At 47.4% G+C, this 20854-nt stretch overlaps 2 protein-coding genes across 5 annotated transcripts in view; one reads left to right on the top strand and one right to left on the bottom strand.

Annotated features, from left to right (window-relative positions):
- The window catches only part of SLC25A24 (solute carrier family 25 member 24), a 46506-nt gene extending 45549 nt beyond the window's left edge, over nt 1–957 (bottom strand). Inside the window, exon 1 of the mRNA XM_039486239.1 lies at nt 394–957. Within this exon, the coding sequence (XP_039342173.1) occupies nt 394–948 (555 nt within the window). The 5' untranslated portion in view covers nt 949–957. The remainder of the gene's footprint in view (nt 1–393) is intronic.
- A 16563-nt stretch (nt 958–17520) lies between these two features.
- FAM102B (family with sequence similarity 102 member B) overlaps nt 17521–20854 on the top strand; it is a 44641-nt gene continuing 41307 nt past the window's right edge. Inside the window, exon 1 of one of the 4 annotated variants that reach the window (XM_039486196.1) lies at nt 17521–17935. In XM_039486196.1, the coding sequence (XP_039342130.1) occupies nt 17784–17935 (152 nt within the window). In that variant the 5' untranslated portion in view covers nt 17521–17783. The remainder of the gene's footprint in view (nt 17936–20854) is intronic. The other 3 variants (XM_039486197.1, XM_039486198.1, XM_039486199.1) reach the window with 3 other exon arrangements.

The following is a 20854-nucleotide window of genomic DNA, read 5'->3' as shown; positions in this document are numbered from 1 at the left end:
GGACACCTCCTGGAGGCCACTAACAGCATCAAAACCAAGCATGGTGTCTCCACTGACATTTAGCCCATCTAACTTTGTCGCAAAAAAAGCTCTGCGCCTCTTGTCGAGATGGTTTTATTTTGTTGCCAAAGCAGGAGAGTTTTGCCGCGGGAGGCACCTTGCAGTGTGTACACCTCCATCCACTGTTTAGTTGCCTCTTGCCAACAAAACTCTGTAGTGTAGACAGTCTCCCGGGCAGGCTGGGCCCACCGGCCAGAGGCGAGTGGTCACTGGGGACACCCCACTCACTACCGCAGAGGCCAGTGCCTGCTCACTGCCTCGGAGCCCAGAGCTTTTTCACAGGAGTCACCTCTTCTCACACACACTCCAGCCCCAGCCCCAGCCAGCCCCTACCTCTTCTGCATCTTTGCCCAGGGGGATGCCCAGGGCTTTAAGGCCCGCATGGAGCTCGGCGATGTCCACTCTCCCGTCTTCATTGAGGTCCAGCTTCTTGAAGAGGTTCTCGTACCTGGAGCTGCTGTTGGCTTCTTCGCAGGCAGCCTCGGGGAGCACCAAGCCCCGCAGGAACCGAAACATGGTGCCGCCGGGGACGGGCGGAGCGGCGGGAAGCGGGCCGGAGAGACCAGAGCCTGGGCAAGCCTGGCAGGAGCGGCCAGTGAGCGCAGCGGGAAGGGGAAGGAGAAGTGCGGCTCCCGGGGCCTGCCTCGCCACGGGCTGGGCGGGGCGTTGCTCCCCTCCCTGAGCGGCGGAGCCGGCTGCTGGGCTGGGCCGGGGAAGCCGCCGCGGTGACGGGTGTGGGTGGGGGATGGGACCAGCCTGTGCCGTGTCAGCCCCTCTCGCCTCGGGCGCCGCCCATGGCGGAGCAGGGAGCGGCCGGGGTGAGTTACACACGGAACAGCCGGAGAAGAAGGGTCGATACCGGAAAGCTGCGCTGGACCAGGCTGTCATGTCCCTGGGGGGCGGGCGCCAGCAGGGCCGGAAGCAGAGTTTTTAACATCACCCGTAGGCAGTACAGGGAAACCCCGGTTAACTGAATCCCCCCGTTCACTGAAACCCAACTACAACCCCAGTACCAGTGCGTGCAGCTGGTCAGTGCTTAGCAAGATGGGACCCTGCAAATACTCTGTTTATTTCAAACTTTATTGATCCACATTTTCTGCTGTCCTTGGTCTTTCCATTTATGGTGACTATTGTCTCTCTTCTGCATGGAGAGGAAGGATGGTCCAGTGGTTAGGGAAGTGGTTAAAGGGAAACTGCCAGGTTGAAGTTCACATATTAAAAAACCCTATGATTATGCTACTAATGCTGTACATTACAAAACTAAAAATAATTTGCTATATCCAGTTTACTTTTACTTTTTGCATTTTATGTAACTTTGACAATTAAGATAGTTTCATTTTGTTTGTAGTCTGTTCACTTTCAGATTCTCATGCAACAGCAATCCTGCAATAGTTGCAAAAACTTTAAAAGATTATATTCAACCAGAAAACCTGTTTAATTGATTTCTATGCGTAGTAGGTGTTATTGTTTTTCTTTTTTTAGCTAAACTCTACATTTTAGGTCTAAATTGCCTGCCAATTGACCAAATTCTCTCTTGATACACAAACACATACCCTACTAAGGTTCTAAGGGTGTACCTGAGGGCAGAATTTTTAATTTATAGGCTGGTCCCAATATAAATGACAGTTTTGTCATTGATTTCAATGAAAGCAGGCTCAGGACTTGAGATACTAACACAGACTTATTTTATTTGGAATTTTGCCACTGCCAAAAGGCTGCAATTTATAAGTTAAAAGAGGGAACATTGTCACAAGTTATGGAAGATCCAAAGGAAGAATGACTAATAAGATCAATGCTCAAACATGATGACATTAATTGTTAAGTGGAGTGGTATTACTTTTCTTAGGGTATGTCTACACTACCAGAGTAGTTCGATTTAACTTAACTCGAATTTGTGGAATCGACCTTACAAAGTCGAACGTGTGTATCCACACTAAGGACAGTAATTCGACTTTGTGAGTCCACACTAACGGGGCAAGCGTCGACATTGGAAGCAGTGCACTGTGGGCAGCTATCCCACAGTTCCCGCAGTCCCCGCTGCCCATTGGAATTCTGGAGCGAGCCCCCAATGCCCGTCACTCCTGCCCTCCCTCCATGAAAGCGCCGGCGGGAAATCTGTTCGCGCACTTTTCTGGTCAGTGACAGCGCGGACGCCACAGCACTGCGAGCATGGAGCCCGCTGCGATCATCTCTGCACTTATGGCCATTGTCAAATCCTCGCAGCTTATCATCCACCTTTTTCACAGGCAGATGCTGAGAAATCGGGCGAGGAGGCTCCGGCAGCACGGTGAGGACATGAAGTGTCAGAGTGGCACAGACCTCCACAAAGCACGGGACCCCGCGCCATGGAGTAGGAGTAGTCAAGCAGAGGATCCACGAGCCATCCTGCTTCCTTATTCTGGAAGCAATAGGTTCAGCAACACTCACTGTTAATCCAAAAGGGAATAATGCATACACATATATCCTCAGAACATGCTGCCAATGGCAGCATATGTACAGAATGGCCAGTGGTCTGGCCATGCCACCAAAATAGCAGACCAAACCCCACATGGATCATTACTAAGTCTATTAGCCAGGTTACTCACCTAGCACTGAAGGAAGCACTGTGGACATTCTGTCTAGCTGCTGCGTATATGTTTTGAGTAGAGAAGGGGATTCTTGTACTCTTATCTACCCTGCTCCCAAGTATACCTACACAAAAAAGTGCAAGAGTTGGCCCAGGGATTGCATTCACTACATTTGTTTAGCTTATTTATAAATAGAATCTGAAAAATGTGTTTAAGATTATAAACTAGTTTTAAAATAGAGGCTTAATCTACTGCAGTCTGCCCTGACATATTTATCCAGGTTGACTTGCATTTTAAGGTCACTTTCTGATTTTCTAACCTATGTATGTGTGTTCTAACTTAGTTGTGTATCTGACTGCACAGCATGAACCATGCATCTGCCCAGGGGCGGCTCTAGGAATTTGGCCGCCCCAAGCAGTCATGCCTGCGGGAGGTGCACCAGAGCCACGGGACCAGCGGACCTCCCGCAGGCATGACTGAGGAGGGTCCGCTGGTCCCGCGGCTCCAGTGGACCTCCCGCAGCTGCGGAGGGTTCGCTGGTCCCGCGGCTCCGGTGGACCATCCGCAGTCATGCCTGCGGGAGGTCTACCCGAGCCGCGGGACCAGCAAACCGTCCGCAGTCATGCCTGCAGGAGGTCGACTGGAGCTGTGGGACCAGCGGACCCTCCGCAGGCATGACTGCGGAAGGTCCGCTGGACCCGCCTGCCACCCTGCCGGCAAAATGCCACCCCTAGCGCACGCGCTTGGCGCGCTGGGGTCTGGAGCCGGCCCTGCATCTGCCTTTTGGAAATCTAAGACACATTAGACCATTGTAAGCTCTCAAAGGCAATTCACATGGGCCAATGGAAAAACAAAATGTAATCAATCAATTTTTTTCCTCCAAAGTTTCTATTGTCCAGTGAGGAAAATTAATCAGCTTTAACAAATCAAAACCACAATCAGCATGAGCGAGGAGCATGAGCAAACAAAAAACCCAAAAGTCCCTACTCAAGCTAAAAAGTTCCTTTAACATTTGGTACAACAACCGCTTTGTACAGTACAAGGCAATCCAAAAACAACTACAACAACACTGCATACTAAGGAACCATTATAGAACTCCAGGTTTCTGGCCTGGTTCACTTGGTTATTGTTATTTATTATTTATATTCTGGAAGTACTAAGAGTTCACCATCCAAACTGGGCCCCATGGTGCTAGGTGCTGTGTAAAGAGAGAAGACATGGTCCCTGTTTCAAGGCTCCATAGAGCCCATAGAGATCATTGGAACCTTACATTACTAGGGAAACATGTTGAAATCACAGTGGAACATTTACCACTCATACTCCAGTGCTACCAGCTGTGGAGTACAAGATGTTTTGTGCGGACTGAGAGCTCTGTGATACCCCAAGGGAAAAATACACACACCAGTTCTGGACACATTCCTTATTTGCCCCTAACTGCTGTGGCATCATAGCAGTCTGAGGAAAGTTGGGGAGAAGGTCATACACTCAGGGTATGTCTACACTACCAGAGTAGTTCGATTCTACTTAAGTCGAATTTGTGGAACCGATATTACAAAGTCAAACATGTGTATCCACACTAAGGACAGTAATTCGACTTTGTGAGTCCACACTAACGGAGCAAGCGTCGACATTGGAAGCAGTGCACTGTGGGCAGCTATCCCACAGTTCCCGCAGTCCCCGCTGCCCATTGGAATTCTGGAGCGAGCCCCCAATGCCTGCTGGGGGAAAAATGTGTCGAGGGTGGTTTTGGGTAACTGTCTTCATTCAACCGTCACTCCCGCCCTCCCTCCCTGAAAGCGCCGGCGGGCAATCAGTTTGCACACTTTTCTGGTGAGTGACAGTGCGTACGCTACAGCACTGCGAGCATGGAGCCCGCTGCGATCATCGCTGCAGTTATGGCCGTTGTCAACTCCTCGCACCTTATCATCCACCTTTTTCACAGTCAGATGCTGAGAAATCAGGCGAGGAGGCTACGGCAGCGCGGTGAGGACATGAAGTCTGAGAGTGGCACAGACCTCTCACAAAGCACGGGACCCCGCACCACGGAGATCATGGTGGCAAGGGGTCACGTTCATGCTCTGGAACGGCGATTCTGGGCCCGGGAAACAAGCACGGACTGGTGGGGCCGCATAGTGCTGCAGGTCTGGGATGAATCACAGTGGCTGTGAAACTTTTGCATGCGTAAGGGCACTTTCCTTGAACTCTGTGAGTTGCTGTCCCGTGCCCTGAAGCGCAAGGACACCCGGATGAGAGCAGCCCTGACTGTGCAGAAGCAAGTGGCCATAGCCCTCTGGAAACGATGCAACGCCAGACAGCTACCGGTCAGTAGCGAACCACTTTGGCGTGGGCAAATCTACCATGGGGGTTGCTGTGATGCAAGTAGCCAACGCAATCATTGAGCAACTGCTCTCAAAGGTAGTGACCCTGGGAAACGTTCAGGTCATCATAGATGGCTTTGCCGTGATGGGATTCCCAAACTGCGGTGGGGCTATAGATGGCACTCGCATCCCTATCCTGGGACCGGACCACCAGGCCAGCCAGTATATTAACCGAAAGGGCTACTTTTCAATGGTGCTGCAAGCACTGGTGGACCATAGGGGACGTTTTACCAACATCAACGTCGGATGGCCGGGCAAGGTTCATGACGCGTGTGTTTTCAGGAACTCTGGTCTGTTTAGACGCCTGCAGGAAGGTATTTTCTTCCCAGACCACAAAATAACTGTCGGGGATGTGGAGATGCCTATAGTGATCCTCGGGGACCCAGCCTACCCGCTAATGCCCTGGCTCATGAAGCCCTATACAGGCGCCATGGACAGTGACAAAGAACTCTTCAACTACCGGCTGAGCAAGTGCAGAATGGTGGTGGAGTGTGCTTTTGGACGTCTCAAGGGGAGATGGAGAAGCTTACTGACTCGCTCAGATCTCAGCAAAACCAATATCCCCATTGTTATTGCAGCTTGCTGTGTGCTCCACAATCTCTGTGAGAGCAAGGGGGAGACCTTTATGGCGGGATGGGAGGTTGAGGCAAATAGCCCGGCTGCTGATTACGCCCAGCCAGACAGCCGTGCGATTAGAAGAGCCCAGCAGGAAGCACTGTGCATCCAGGAGGTTTTGAAAGCTAGGTTCTTCAGTGAGCAGGGTAACCTGTGACTATTAAGTTTGTTTACAGAGAAGCTGAACCTGCCCCCGTTTCTTTACCCAGCTAATGTTGACTATCCTCTGCAGTTACATACCCCGTTCATCCCGTTCCCCCCCTTCCAACGCACGCTTAAAAATAAAATACATGGAACTTTGTTAATTAACACCGTTTTCTTTATTACTGATTTTGCGGTAAAGGGTTGAAACTGGGTCGCAGACTATGGTGGGTAGGGTGTGTAGTGATGTAAAGACCGCTTCTAAACTCAAGGAATGACAGCCTCCTGCTCCTAGAGTGGTCCGCAGTGGGGGACTGGTTGTTTCAACGGAGCCTGCCACCCCTCCTTTTTGGGACTCTGTGTGTGGGGGCTATGTGACTTTGTGGCGGGGGAGGACGGTTACAGATCCCCTGCTGCGTGGCTCTGTGATCCAGGATAAGGACCGCTGCATAAGATCTCTAACCGCCCTCACCCGCCACAAAGTCACATAGCCCCCCCCCACAGAACATGAAAACCACCTCCCAGACTGACCAGGGTGCCTAGTGACTGCACTGTGTGTGTGACCTGCTGCTGAACCTGCCCCCGTGTCTGTACCCTGGTAAAGGTGACTGTCCTGTCCAATTACCAACCCTCTTCCCCCCCTTCAAACACAGTCTCCTCTAAAAGAACATGACGGAAACAGTAATTAACAGAAAAGTATTTTTTATTATCAACTAGACAGTTAGGGGATGAAACTGGGATGGGGGCTTGGGTGAGGCGGGAAGGAAAGGACTTATCAAAATTTTGGGAATGAGAGCCTTCTTGTACTTGAGCACTCTGCAGGGGTGGAGTGACAGTTTTCACGGCCCCTGCCGCCCCTCCTTCTTGGTACTTTGGGTGAGGGGGGTATGGGACTTTGTGGCGGGGGAGGGCGGTTAGAGATAGACTGCAGTGGGGCTCTGTCCTCCTGCCTCCGGTCCTGCAGAACATCCACAAGGCGCCGGAGCGTGTCCGTTTGCTCCCTCATTAGTCCAAGCAGCGTTTGAGTCGCCTGCTGGTCTTCCTGCCGCCACCTGTCCTCCCGTTCGCTGTCTGAGTGCTGGTACTGAGAGAGGTTCTCCCTCCACTGGCTCTGCTGGGCCGCCTCGGCTCGGGAGCAGCCCATAAGTTCTGAGAACATCTTATCCCGTGTCCTTTTCTTTCGCCGCCTAATCTGCGCCAGCCTCTGTGAGGGGGATGCCGGGGTAGGTTGGGAGACAGTCGCAGCTGTGTGATGGGAAAAAGGGAGTGAATTCCTTACAAAGATACATTTTTGCGAACAATGAACATAGTATAGTCTGTCTCTGTGAACAAGACCATGCACAGCACCTATCTCATGCGCACTCAGGACAAGTTCGAATTTTCGGCCTTCGCATTCAGTGCCTGGGGTCTTGCAGTGGAGATCAGACAAGCGGGGCAGGACAGCAGAATTCGTGTAGCAGGCAGACATGGTAAGCCGTAGACTTTTGGCTGCTTAAAACTTAATTTATAGCAGTGCCCTCCTTTCATGGTCAAAGCAGTGCTCCTACCGTTGGCCAGTTCCTGCTGCCGGCAATCCGGAAAGCATGAACTCTGCCCCTGTCCCGCCTCCACCGCGTGGCTGTAAACCGCCGGTTACAGTTATGTAAAGGAACAGGCAAGCAGTCCCAATACTAACATTCCCCTAATTCAAAGCAGGTCACCATGAGCGACATCACCCTGCTGAGGATCAGTGACACAGATAAAGACCGCATGCTGCGTGAAAGCCAGCAAAAACCAGGGCCCTATGCCGCCATGCTCTGTGAGGCAATGATACCAGAGTACCTGAGGATAGCCTGGCGTGGAAAAGTGTGCTACCACGGAGGACGCAATAAGGCCGCTCTCCCCAGGAACCTCATGCGGAGGCTTTTCGATTACCTCCAGGAGAGCTTCGTGGAGATCTCCCAAGAGGATTTCTGTTCTATCCCCGTTCATATAGATCTTCTTTTCCCTTGTTAATATTCCTGTTCTGTTCAAAATAAATGTTTACATGTTTAAAGCACTTACCGACTGATCCTTCCCCTGATTCAGGGTCCGGATAAACGGCTGGGGAGGGTTGGTAGGGGATCTCCGTGAGGGTGATGAAGAGATCCTGGCTGTCGGGGAAATCAGCGTTGTAAGCGCTGTCGACTGCCTTGTCCTCCTCATCTCCTTCCTCATCTTCCCTGTCCGTGAACATCTCCGAGGAACCGGCCGTCGACACTATCCCATCCTCAGAGTCCACGGTCAGTGGTGGGGTAGTGGTGGCGGCCGCACCTAGAATGGAATGCAGTGCCTTGTAGAAACGGCATGTCTGGGGCTGGGATCCGGAGCTCCGTTTGCCGCTTTGGTCTTCTGGTGGCCTTGTCTCAGCGCCTTGATTTTCACGCGTCACTGCGTTGCATCCCGGCTGTATCCTCTCTCTGTCATGGCTTTGGAGATCTTCTCGTAGATCTTCGCATTCCGTTTTTTGGAGCGCAGCTCCGAAAGCACATACTCATCGCCCCACACAGTGATCAGATCCAAGACTTCCCGATCAGTCCATGCTGGGCCCCTCTTTCTATTCTGAGATTGCATGGACACCTCTGCTGGAGAGCTCTGCATCGTTGCCAGTGCTGCTGAGCTCGCCACGATGTCCAACCAGGAAATGAGATTCAAACTGGCCAGACAGGAAGAGGAATTCAAATTTTCCCGGGGCTTTTCCTGTGTGGCTGGTCAGAGCATCCGAGCTCGGACTGCTGTCCAGAGCGTCAACAGAGTGGTGCACTGTGGGATAGCTCCCGGAGCTATTAGCATCGAATTCCATCCACACCTACCCTAATTCGACATGGCCATGTCGAATTTAGCGCTACTCCCCTCGTCGGGGAGGAGTACAGAAATCGAACTAAAGAGACCTGTATGTCGAACTAAATAGCTTTGTTGTGTGGACGGGTGCAGGGTTAATTCGATTTAACGCTGCTAAATTCGACATAACCTCCTAGTGTAGACCAGGCCTAAATCTCAACTGATTGTTTCTGCAGGGGCCCCCACATTTGTTTGAGTTGGCTCTGTGCTAGTTTAGCCCATTTCATTTAATAGGGTACTTCAGCCCTTTCATTTTATTCTACCCTTCCATGCCAGCAAGAGACATGCACAATGAGTCAGCTCCCTGCCTGTTACCCATGCTCTAGAGGGTCTCTGTATCCTGCCATAACCATTTTAGGTTGCATTCAGAATTTAGGAACGGTAACACTTATGGTTTTGCCATCATCATTAGTTTATTCTTTTTATTTATTTTACTTTTATTGTATCATAAAAGCCAAAATAAGGACTGGGTTTCTATTGCTTTTCATTAAGGAATACATTTAAATTAGTCCTTCCTTTGATCATTGTTAATATCCTCAGGTGTAAGGCCAACACCATGCTGCTTTAGCAAGATATGACTTTATTTCTTGTGTAGTAGTAGGATTTTATTCTTGTATTTTATATAATTTAGAATGAAGGATAAATAATAATAATGTAGTATGTATTAATATCATTTAGAATAAAGGATAAAGAATAATAATGTAGCATATATTAAATGTACTGGTGTATGACTTGATCATATCCTGCCAGCCACTGTTTTTGAATAACAGAAAGGAATGGCCTAATGGGCCAATGGGTAGAGATACATCAGCCAGAATCTGTGTCTGGACTGATTTCAAGGCAGTAACAGACCTTTGAGGGTCACCAATTTGTTGTCGGTTTAGCATTTTAAAATAAGTAAAAGAATGCCATGATTGTTTTCTTTTGCATTGCAATCTGATGTTCCTGTTCAAAATGTCCTGTGTAAATCAGGGGCGGCTCTAGACCCCAGCGCGCCAAGCAGGCGCTTGGGGCGGCCGTTTCCCCGGGGGGGCGGCATTTGACTCCGGTTGAGCTCCCGCCGGCATGCCAGCGGCAGGTCCACCGGAGCCCGGGACGAGCGGACCTGCCGCAGGCATGACTGCGGCGGGTCCCGTCTTCCCGCGGCTCCGGTTGAGCTCCCGCAGGCATGACTGCGGCAGGTCCGCTGGTCCCGGGCTCCGGTGGACCTGCCGCCGGCATGCCGGCGGGAGCTCAACCGGAGCCGCGGGAAGAGGGGACCCGCCGCGGGACCGGGGAAGGGCGGCACAGCGCTCCGCGCTGCTTGGGGCAGCCTACTTTCTAGAGCCGCCCCTGGTGTAAATGAATTCTGTTTTGTGTGTGAATGGGGAATGTATGTGTTAAGAGATAAGTGTGGAGGCCATTGCTGGACCAGATGTACGAGGGAGGAACCGGAGAGAGATGCAAAGGCACCAGGGGGCTGCAACACGCCCCTATTGAAATGTTGGGGAGGGCAGATTGAGACAGACATCTATCATTGGGGACAAGATAGCTGTGATCAAAACCACCATGGGATAACTCCCTGAGGAACTTGATGAAAGAACAAGATAAAGGATGTGAAGGGCAATTTAAGAAAACAAGCACTTGTCAAACAACAATTGATTACAGCATGACGGTGCAAAACTCATTGCTCCCAGTGAAGGAAAATCCCTATATAAACAGGGTGTCTTGCCATGAAACTTTGGGTTTGTCCTGCTAAAACTTCCCCAGAGCATTGTGTTGTGACTGACGGAACCCAGCTCCACCCTACCCGTGATCAACCTAGCTGGCCACTAGATTGATCTGGACTCTAGACTGGTAACTATAATATCAACTTTGCACGCTGAGGAAGCCCTGCCCCTTTGATTCTGGTGGGCATGCTCAGCCTGGAGGCAGAGTATAAAAGGAAGCAGCCCAACTCGGTCTGGGCAGGCTGCTGAAGAGGGAGGATGTAGATTGCAGACTCTTTTCAGGGAGCTGCTACAGGCCCTGGCTACAGAGCAATGACAAGCAGCACTACAGATGGACTCCAGGAGAAGAGATTGTGCAGGCTGGAGCTACATCGCTTGTGGACTCCAGAGATTTGCGGAAACTGTAGAGCATTGCTGAAGGAGAAAGGTTATGAAGCAGCCCAGGGGACTTCTTTGGTGGGTGAACCTGGGAACCGGTCAGTGTGTTTTGGGAGGATCCCTGCTGACTCTGTGGTGAGCATCCCCAGCACCACCAGGGCCCTAGGCTGGGACTTGGAGGAGCAGGGAGGGCCTGTCACCCTACCCAGGGTGCCACACTTCTCTAGGTGGTGCCCCACTTCCTCAATGAGCCAATAGGCTACACAGTACCGAGAAGTGGATGCCTTTATTGACTCTGGCCATTGGGTCACACTGCCCTGACTGGGAAGGCTGCTTTATTGACTCCAGTCACTAGGCAGTAATACCATGCTTTATAGTAAGGATCATCAGCATGGGACCTAAAAGGCTGGGTATTGCCTCTGCCCTTTCCTTTCACCACACATGACTTGACACCCCATGACACCAACCCTAGTTGACAGATGGCAGAAAGGTTTACAAGTGCATTTTATACCCACTTAGCACAGGTGTAAATAGCTACACAAGATAAAGTAGTGGAGAATCAAGCCTATTGCCGTAAATGGAGTGATTCCAGATTTTCACTAGTGTAACTCAGGGTACGTCTACACTACAGAGACTACATTGGCATAGCTAAGTAACCATATCTATGCCAGCATAACCCCGTAGTGTAGATACAGCCTACACTGATGGAAGTTGTTTTTCCATCACTGTAGGAACACCGCCTCCCTGAGTGACAGTAGCTACATCAACAGACACATTCTTCTATCAACATAGCTGCATCTATTCTGTGGGTTGGATCAGCACTTTAGAGGATGTTTTTTCACACACTTGACCAATGTAGCTATGTTGACTTTTAAGAGCAGATCAAGCCTAAGAGTGAAATTGTTCCCACAGAGTAGTGCAGAATGTCATTGAACAGAATACGTTGTGATTTAAAATATTAATGCAGAATGGTTCTGTGATGGGGTGTACCAGGGCCTGAGGCCCCCTGCTGGAGGCCTTAGGGTCCTACCACACCCTGTCCAAGAGAGGAGCAAAAGAAAAGTCCTCCAAGTGGCTTAGAGTGGCTACAGGGAAGCAGCCAATGAGGGAGGCTACAGGGAGCAGCCAATCAGGGCCCAGCAGGCTCATATAAAAGGAGCTGCAGTGCCAGTCACTCAATTGCTGCCTGAAGCTGGAGTAGTGAGGATTGTGGCTGGTGGGGGAGCAGCAGAACCATGGACTGATGAGTTGCTTGCAGGGACAAGAGGAACAAGAGAGAGATTGTGCCTGGCAGGAACTGAGGGGAGCAAAGGAGGGGCTCCTAGCTGGCTGCTGGGACTGAGTAAAGACTGAGCCCAAGGAGGGTGTAGGAAGACAGTCTCCAGGGTGGATGCCTTGGGGGTATGGCTCCATAGCAGGGCTGGGACTATTTAAAGACTCAGCCTGGGGAAGGCTACAGAGATACCAACAGAGGGGTAATGGGATAGGCACCTGGAGGACTGTATGACCTAGAAGAAATCTGGTCTGTTTCATATATATAGTGTGAGAGCGTTGTCTGGAAGGCTGAGTCACATAGGTGTGCAGGAACAATTTTTATTGTGGGAGGTGGGGGACTAAAAGCCATTAAACAAAACTGTAAACCCTGTAAATGATGGAAACACTTCAGAGCAGGGGGTGCTGGTCTAAGTTCCCTCTAAGCTGCATGGCTGTGCAGCAGGCTATCAAGGGATAAAACAATGTGACCTGTATTTCATACTAGTCTGGCAGAATATACATTTAATTTAGTAAAGTAAAAGCTTTTAATTAGTGACTCTCATGAGAATTAATAAATATTTCAATTGTGTCAATACCACCACTTATACTTTAGTATATTTATAGCTCTTTATCTAAAGACTATAAGCCTGCTTAATAAATCTTATTAATAGCCTGGTTGGAGCTGGGGAGAGAGATAACTCAGCTGAATTTTGATTCAGTGCCTGCACCAGGTATCATGGCTCTTGCTGGCTATGTAGGCTTTCTTGATAATGCACTTTTAAACAGTTATGAAAGTTGCCTATTCCATGAGCCAAAATCAGTCCTGGCCTAAATTCACTGACTGTCATGAAGTTGTAGTATGCTTACACCAGGACTGAATTTGGCCCCATTTCTTAATTCTGCATTAGACAAAAAACCCACATTAGTCAGTCCTGACTCATTCTTTGAAAATGCTTTAAGCGTTTTGTAATTATCCTGAAAACAGAGGGTAATAACTACAGTATGCAAGTATATTAACTTTGGGTAAAACACATTCAAGGCTCAATTTTCTTTATTTTAGGGTGATAAAATGAATGTTTTCTTCTCTGCATAGATGAGATGCATTCTGTTCTAGATTCCCATCTACAATAAGATGTTAGAAGATATTAGTGTATTTTCTGGAATCTGAATATTATACAATCAAATATTTCCTTATCAAACATTGAATTCTGTGATTTAGTTCCATCCTGTTTTCTAATCAAATCTGTCCCATTCTAACACTTGGCACTGGAATATATAAAAAAAAGTGAGGAAGTACATTGTATTGTTGGAGTCGTATTGTAGTCAATATTTTATTTAATCACAAATTATTAATTTGTGCCCTTCCGCAAACCTCACTGGTGCTTTGTCTTTGTAAAAATGTTACATTACAAAACTGTTAGGAGAAACACATATTCCCTGTTACAAATATTGATCAAAAGCCTGGTTGAACAAATAAGTTATACACTGCATTGTGGAGGCTCACCAATGTACAGCTCACACATTCTAATCAGAGCAGAGGGATGGCTTGAGTTAGTCAGGCAGTTATCAAAACCATCAGTCCCACACTATAGTCACTGGTTTACCCACTTACGTTGCAATTGCAGTCCAGCTAAAATAGAAATCCACAAAAACCAGTAGGTAAAAAGTAAAATTGTAATGTGAAATTAATATTATCCTTAGTTTATGGTAGTATATTCTGAGTGGGCCTGATTTTGCTCCCACCAAAGTCAATGGCAAAACTCTCACAGGCTTAAATTGTGCAGGATCAGGCCCTTACTGATTTGGGAGCCCCTAATACAGAGGCTGTTCCTGTGAAATACAGAGCACCTCTTGCAAAGCACTGTTTGAGGACACTTAGAACCTTGCAAGATTAAACCCTTAAACAATTTCCTTTTTTTTTTTTTTTTTTTTTAAACTGCAAAACATTAAGGTCCTGATACTTTGGACCACTACTTGGGTGCTTAAAGTTAAACATGCATAAATGTTTGCAAGGTTGGGGCTTAATGGTGTACCCTTTAAAAATGAGTTAAGTTCAGTCACTAAGGCCTGTTCTTACTTCTACATTTACATTCATGCTTTAAATGTAGTGAGGCTGTCCCTCAGCCAGTTTTTATTTATTTTTTATTCTTCGCAAACTACAACTTCATTTTTATGAGAACAGTACACTTAAAATCAATTACTATCTGAAATACAGTTCTGACTTGCAGAATGTGCACAGAATTTAGAAACAAAGGAATTACTATGCTGCATCCTGACAGTTGCCAGTACTAGATGCTTCAGAGGAAGGTGTGAGAAACCTTATGTACAGTTATGGAATAGCCTGTTTATAGAGGAAACTTCTTCCTGGCTCCTGTCACTTAGTGGTTGGCTTATACCTGAAGCATGAGGATATATTCCCCCCTCCCTTTTTTTAATCCTATCTAATATGACTGTGGGACTTGGAGCCATTAAATTTTTCTGGATTAGCCACAATAAATACCTGCTTGAATCACATCCAATATATTAAGCACTTATAAGGCTTCCCTAAAATAAAGCTCTAACTCTTACAGATTATTAGGTGAAGCTTTAAATCAAATTTACATTTATATTGATGATCTCAAATTGCTAGATTTTTGCCTAGATTTTTCCTTTACTTAAGATAAAGATCTCTCTTGCTATTTTAAGAGATCTCCTCTTGGTTAAAGGTTCTAAATAAACTAAGAAATCCATAGTTCTGACACTTTTATTTTTGATGCTTTTGGCCAGGAAGGTCACAGTAAGGGTCTGACCAGTGTTATACTTGTGTTGGTCCAAAGATGTTAGAGCAGGGGTAGGCAATCTATGGCACGCGTGCCAAAGGCGTCACACGAGCTGATTTTCAGTGGCACTCACACTGCCTGGGTCCTGGACACCGCTCCAGGGGGCTCTGCATTTTAATTTAATTTTAAATTAAGTTTCTTAAAAATTTTAAAAACCTTATTTACTTTACATACAAAATAGTTTAGTTATTATTATAGACTTATAGAAAGAGACCTTCTAAAAACATTAAAATGTATTACTAGCACGTGAAACCTTAAGTTAGAGTGAATAAATGAAGACTCGGCACACCACTTCTGAAAGGTTGCTGACCCCTGTGTTAGAGAGACAAGGCAGGTGCGGTGATATCTTTTATTGGAACAACTTCTGTAGGTTAAAGACAAAAATTTTCAAGCTACACAGAGCTTTTTCAGACCTGCAGAAGAGCTCTATGTAGCACGAAAGCTTGTCTCTTTCACCAACAGAAGTGGGTCCAATAAAGATATAACCTCCTCACCCACCTTCTCTGTACTAAGGAAATGAAAGACATTTCTCCAAATCAGAGATCTGAGAACATAAATATATGTCAGCAGTAAAGAAGCTGATTTACTGAGCTATGCCAGGTCTTGCTCCAAAGCCTACTGAAATCATGGGGCATATTTCCATCAGCTTCAGTGGGCTTTACATCAGGCCCTAGAATCTTATTCTATAATATGGGGAGAAAATAATTGTAGATTACTCACATTAGACCTACATGTACATCATTAAATTATAATAGAATTTTCCTTGTCTTAATTTACGTTTTTAAACAGAAACTTTTTGACCTGTGTAGGCTGCTGGTCTGTCTCCCCAGTGCAGGAAGAATTAAACAGCAAACCCAGAGTCTGTTCAGGATCTCTCTTCAAGGCACCATTTCTAGATTGTACTAATAATCTTTAGCAAACCCAGAAATAAAACTGTTCAACATAAATGCAATAGCTATCTTTCCTGTACACCAGGTGCTTCCTTGCCACAGCCTCCCTGCTCCTTGCAGCTCTTCCTCAATTCTCCTATAGATTGACTAGGAATGCCCCCTACTCCATAAGCCAACCTGTTTCTTATAGCTTCCAAGCATCTTTCCAGCCAGCACTTTACCCAAAAGCACTCTAACTTTTTTCTCAGGGTCACACTACACTCTGACTGGCCCTGGCTTTCTACTGCTTTCATGGAGTCTGAGGTGATTCTCCCTCACACAGACATGCACAGAGCTTCAATAATCTACCACTTCTGTGTTTGTTACCAGACTCTTGGTAAACCCTTTGGTCTGCCTGGCTCAATTTCTACTCTAGTCTTACATGTGGCCTGAGTTTGGGGCAGAGGATTGTTCCAGCTATCTATTCCATAAAGCGGCTCAATTGCTTTATACGTTTATCCTGGGTGATGTTACACCCAGCAGCTTCAACTAGGTTTTGTCCAGCATAACATTATATTACAGCACGTGTCACCAGATGGTGGTGTTACACCATTTTACAAGTTGTTTTTCCTGGTATGTGAGCAAATGTTCAGTCCTAGGAAAAAATGCTGTGTGGTACAATTCCCTTTGTGCAAGGACTGATGTATATGTGTAAATAAAACAAGTTACTTAGCTTATATGTAGACTCAGTGTCACTGATTTCCCCTCCACTGGGAAGACAACCTGCAAGGCTCTGTAACCTGCAAGGCTCTGTAACTGTTACTGGTAATTTACTGCTAGCAGATAGGTGATAGAGTCAGAATGGGACATAGGGGTCAAAAATTGGAGCAAAAATATATTTATTTTTAAAGTACCAGCCTTACACAGAGTAAGCTGCTATAGAAAGATAAAGAACTGGACTCTGCCAAGATTTGAACCTAGAGCTCCAAGGAGTCCAGATGTTTCAGAGTTGAAATTTCAACTGCTAATCTGCTCACAAGAATAAAGTAAAATTGTGAACAATTATACCCTCTAACTGAACTCAGATCTGTTTTATTTTTCTATGACTTCTGCAGAATAATACATTTTAAAATTGTCATCATTATGAAAATAATGGGCTTTGTTTCTGGTGGGGGTCAGTGAACTGCACCACCCCCAACAAAATGCACTGGGAAACACTGAAAGATCACCAGCACATAGCAAGTGCTTTATGCTACTGAAAGGGATACAACCTGCTGCTTCCTCTGCAGCTGGTCAACTCTGCTGAGTGGAGGGGGCAAGCATAGCCTTTGTAGGATGGTGGCCTATATCTGGAAACCCCAATGGACACTTGTCTACGTGTGACATCATCCTAAATTGTTCTCTACTATTGCAATCCCCAGTGGTACTCATAACGTCGGACGTGCTCGGTCAATCACCTGCCAGCATTTTAAGCTGTAGAAAGTCACCCCCCCACCCTATGCTTTCCATTGCACACATGAAGCGGTCATGGAGGCTCTGCAGGGGCGGGGGAGGTTTTCCGTGGATTGAAGATGTCTCTGATCGCACCCCCCCGGGGCAAGTGCCCACCGGGCTGAAGACGCAGGGGAGCAGCCGGACGCCGAGCACTAGGCCCAGTCCGGGGAGCCCCGCCGCCGGCCCCAGAGCAGCGCAGCGCGCTCGGGCGGTTCAGCCACCGTCTCCAGTACCTCCCTGCCCCGCGAACCCCGCCGTGTGTTTAGTGCGTTGAAGCGCCCGCCCGCCCTCTTTCTCCCTCCTCGTCTCGGCTGGCTGCGCGGCGGGTCGGGGCCGCTGGGGGCGCCCGCCCGCCCGGCTCGGCATCAGGGCCGGGCTTTGCAGCCCTGGCTGGGGCTCAGCGCGGCGCTGCCCCCTCCCCTCGGACAGCGGAGGCGGGTTGGTTTGAAAGGGAGGCGGCGGCTGCCGTGTAAGCGGCGCGGGCGGGCGGCAGTAGGAGGCGCCGTTGGGAGCCGGGCGGGCAGCACCGTGGCCAGGGGGCGGGCGTGCCCGTCCCAGCAGCCATGAGCGCGGCAGGCGGGCGGCGGCCGGCCGGGGCGAGGCGCTGAGGGCCCGGCCGGAGGCTCCCCGGCCCCCGCCCATGGCCTTCATGATGATGATGAAGAAGAAGAAGTTCAAGTTCCGCGTGGAGCTGGAGCTGGACGAGCTGTCGTCCGTGCCCTTCGTCAACGGCATCCTCTTCTGCAAGGTGCGGCTGCTGGACGGCGGCAGCTTCAGCGGGGAGTCCTCCCGGTAGGTGCCTGCGCGCCCCGGCCCCTGGCACCAGTCAGGCGAGCGGTGCATGCAGACCTCCCCCGTCGGCATGAAACCGCGTCCCCGCCACAGGGACCTGTGCAGCCGCCTTCCTCCGGAGCGCCTTGCAAACCCGCCGCTGTGCAGCCCTTCTGCCTCCAAATAGCCTTGCACCTCAGATTCCGCCCCCCCCCCCCCGCCCTTGCAGCCCTCTGTCTCTGTAGCCTTGCGATAAAAGCAGTATCCTCCGCTCAGAATTAAAAGCTTATAACCCTCTTCACCCACCAGCCCGCGCTGTAAGTACATCACTTATGAGTTGTCACTCTGCTGCTTAATCTCTAGTGCCTGCATCATGGTAACTGTACGTTTGCAAATAAGGTAACAATTACATCCATCTCATAGTCGCTTTCTGTTTGTTTCTAGCAAGCTTCTGAACTTAGAAACACGTAAGAGCAAGCAGTTGAGCCCTTTATTGACTGTCCTTGGTGATTACTAGAGTCCTGCCGGATACAAAATGTGTATCTGCATCCAATCCGCAAACGTGGTCCGCGGATATTCGCAGATTTTCAGGGCTCCATTGATTACTGTGTGTTTTGGCTGGGTCATGGGAATATACAGTGCAATGTACTAAACTCAAACATGCAGTATACTTGTTCCTTGCACAAAGATGACAGCAGCACTTTTACCTTTGGAGCTTTGTCATTGTGGACTTGCTCTTAAATTATTTACTGCTTATGATTAGATTACGTATTTTGAAATGGCCATTAATGAACCACTGCAGAAAGATTAGATGACTCAGAAGTGAGGTGTCCATCCCTGAAGCTTTAAAAAAAATGTTTCTTGCAAGTTTTGTTGGCATTTAGCAATGGCCTTTGGAGCATCTCTTATCTTTTCATATAGACATGGTGTTTTGTGTGATGCAACAGCTTGGAAGAAGCTAGAAAAGGCTTGGGTAGACTTCTGCTAGATAAAATGATTTGCCATACATGCTTCCCCAAATTTATTTCTTCAGTTAGAAAGTAATAGTGTACATACATACAGACACACACTCTGTCTCTCTAAATAAGAGTCATGCTGTTCTAAAGCATGGACTCTTCAGTAAGGGCAAAGTTATATTGATTTTAAAAGCTCACGGGAATGTAAACTTATTTACTGTAGTCACATTCCTCCCCCCCCCCGTCTCTCCCATATCTATCAACAAGAATGTGTCTGCTGAAATATTGTAGACAGAAAGCCAAGAAAATTAGCGCCTAATGTAACGTGACTATGTTCTGTTTTTTCCCATGCAGACTTTTTTTAAAATAAATTTCTGACTAGAGTTAATTTATATAACATAATATGATTAGAAAGGAAGCACAGTTTACCCATTCTATGTAAAAGAGTGGAAATAAGAATATTCAGGCTCCTGCAACCCAGTTAGTGTAACACATGGTTGCAGTCAGCAGTGTCCATTAATAATCCGATTTAAGGCAGCCTATACTGTACTCTTCTTCTGCCTTCTGTTTGATACTTTACTGCTACTTTTCACTTTTTTTATGTAATTTGAGAATCACAGTAAAAGTATTTAACATAAAAGTGTCCATAGAAAAATGGCATCTTATTTCTTGTATGTGTCTGAGCCATGTACTTAACAGGAATAATTCCATTTGTCAACCTGCAGAGCAAATGCAGCTGTGGAAAGACAGCTGGATTCCTTTTTGCCTCATATGTCAGCAACAGAACTGTTAGCTCAGTTCTGACTGCAGAATATTTATTTGCTGCTGATGGTACATGAGACAGAACGTAACTTGATTTTTATCTTTCCAGATACCAGGTGGAAGTTGCAGCATTGGCAGTTATATTTTTTTTCTATTTTGGCTTGTCAACTTCTTCAGTAAATCCTTGAGAGAATAAATATCCAACCCCAATCTATTATTTGTCCATGACATGGATTACAGCTTTGCTTTAATGTCATTACCAAAATGATTACTTGCTGAAACTTGTCAAGGCTGGACAGCTAGAAATCAGTGTAAAAAATTATATTGCCATTCAGTGCTTATTATTAAATTACCATATATGTTAGTCACAGACTTCACTGAATTATCTGTTTTGATTCTGCGGATGGAAGTGTTTTATGAGGATAAAGTTACACTGCCTGGAGTGGCTCATGAATGAGAATACCAACCTCCAGGCAGACTCTTAAGAAGCAGGGCACAAACCCCAACCTGTTTGTGAGCTCTATGCTTAGATTTCACTAGCCCAGTAACAAGTGTAAACACCTCAGGCACTATACAGCCTTAACAGGGAGTTACAGACAGTCCTCTTGGGCATTCCAGTCTATCTTGTTACCCAGGCAGGCGTGACTCTGTGATAGATGGTCACTTTACACCAGAAATCACAATGTTCAGGTTACTTTCAGTCCCAAAGGAAGGTCACTTACCCCAGGTGAGTTGTACTCGGCTCTCAAATCAAAGAGTGCCTGTAGCCAATCCTGTAATGAATCTTTAGTTAATTTATTAACTAAGAAAAGAAATAAGATAACTATATACAAGGTTAAAACAGGAGATGTATGCACACAATTGAGAAACAGTCTTAGATTTAAAAGGGTTATATAAGTTTATATATAATAAACGTATAATATAGTTTATATAATAAGCAGCATGGAGATCTCTTGCTTATATTTAAGAATCTTTGTCCATCAGAGTCCAGATAGCATAAAGAGACCCCAATTCCTTCTGTTAAGGGATTTTAATCCCCCCCCCCCCTTCCATGGAGTTCAAGTTGATGGGATGAACAGTTCTGCATATAAACTCTTCAGGGGTGGAGCAATTAACAAAGTCTTTGTTCTACAGTGCCCCATTTGGACTCAGTAATCCTTCCTGGTGATCAGGAGAGGATGCCTTCTGTAGGAATCCTGCATTTTGTATTGGGTAAAGTGAA

This window comes from Mauremys reevesii, linkage group 8 (genome assembly GCF_016161935.1).
Source record: "Mauremys reevesii isolate NIE-2019 linkage group 8, ASM1616193v1, whole genome shotgun sequence".
Lineage (NCBI taxonomy): Eukaryota > Metazoa > Chordata > Testudines > Geoemydidae > Mauremys > Mauremys reevesii.
Note: the sequence above shows the minus strand (reverse complement) of the source record. Positions and strands in the feature narration are given on the sequence as shown.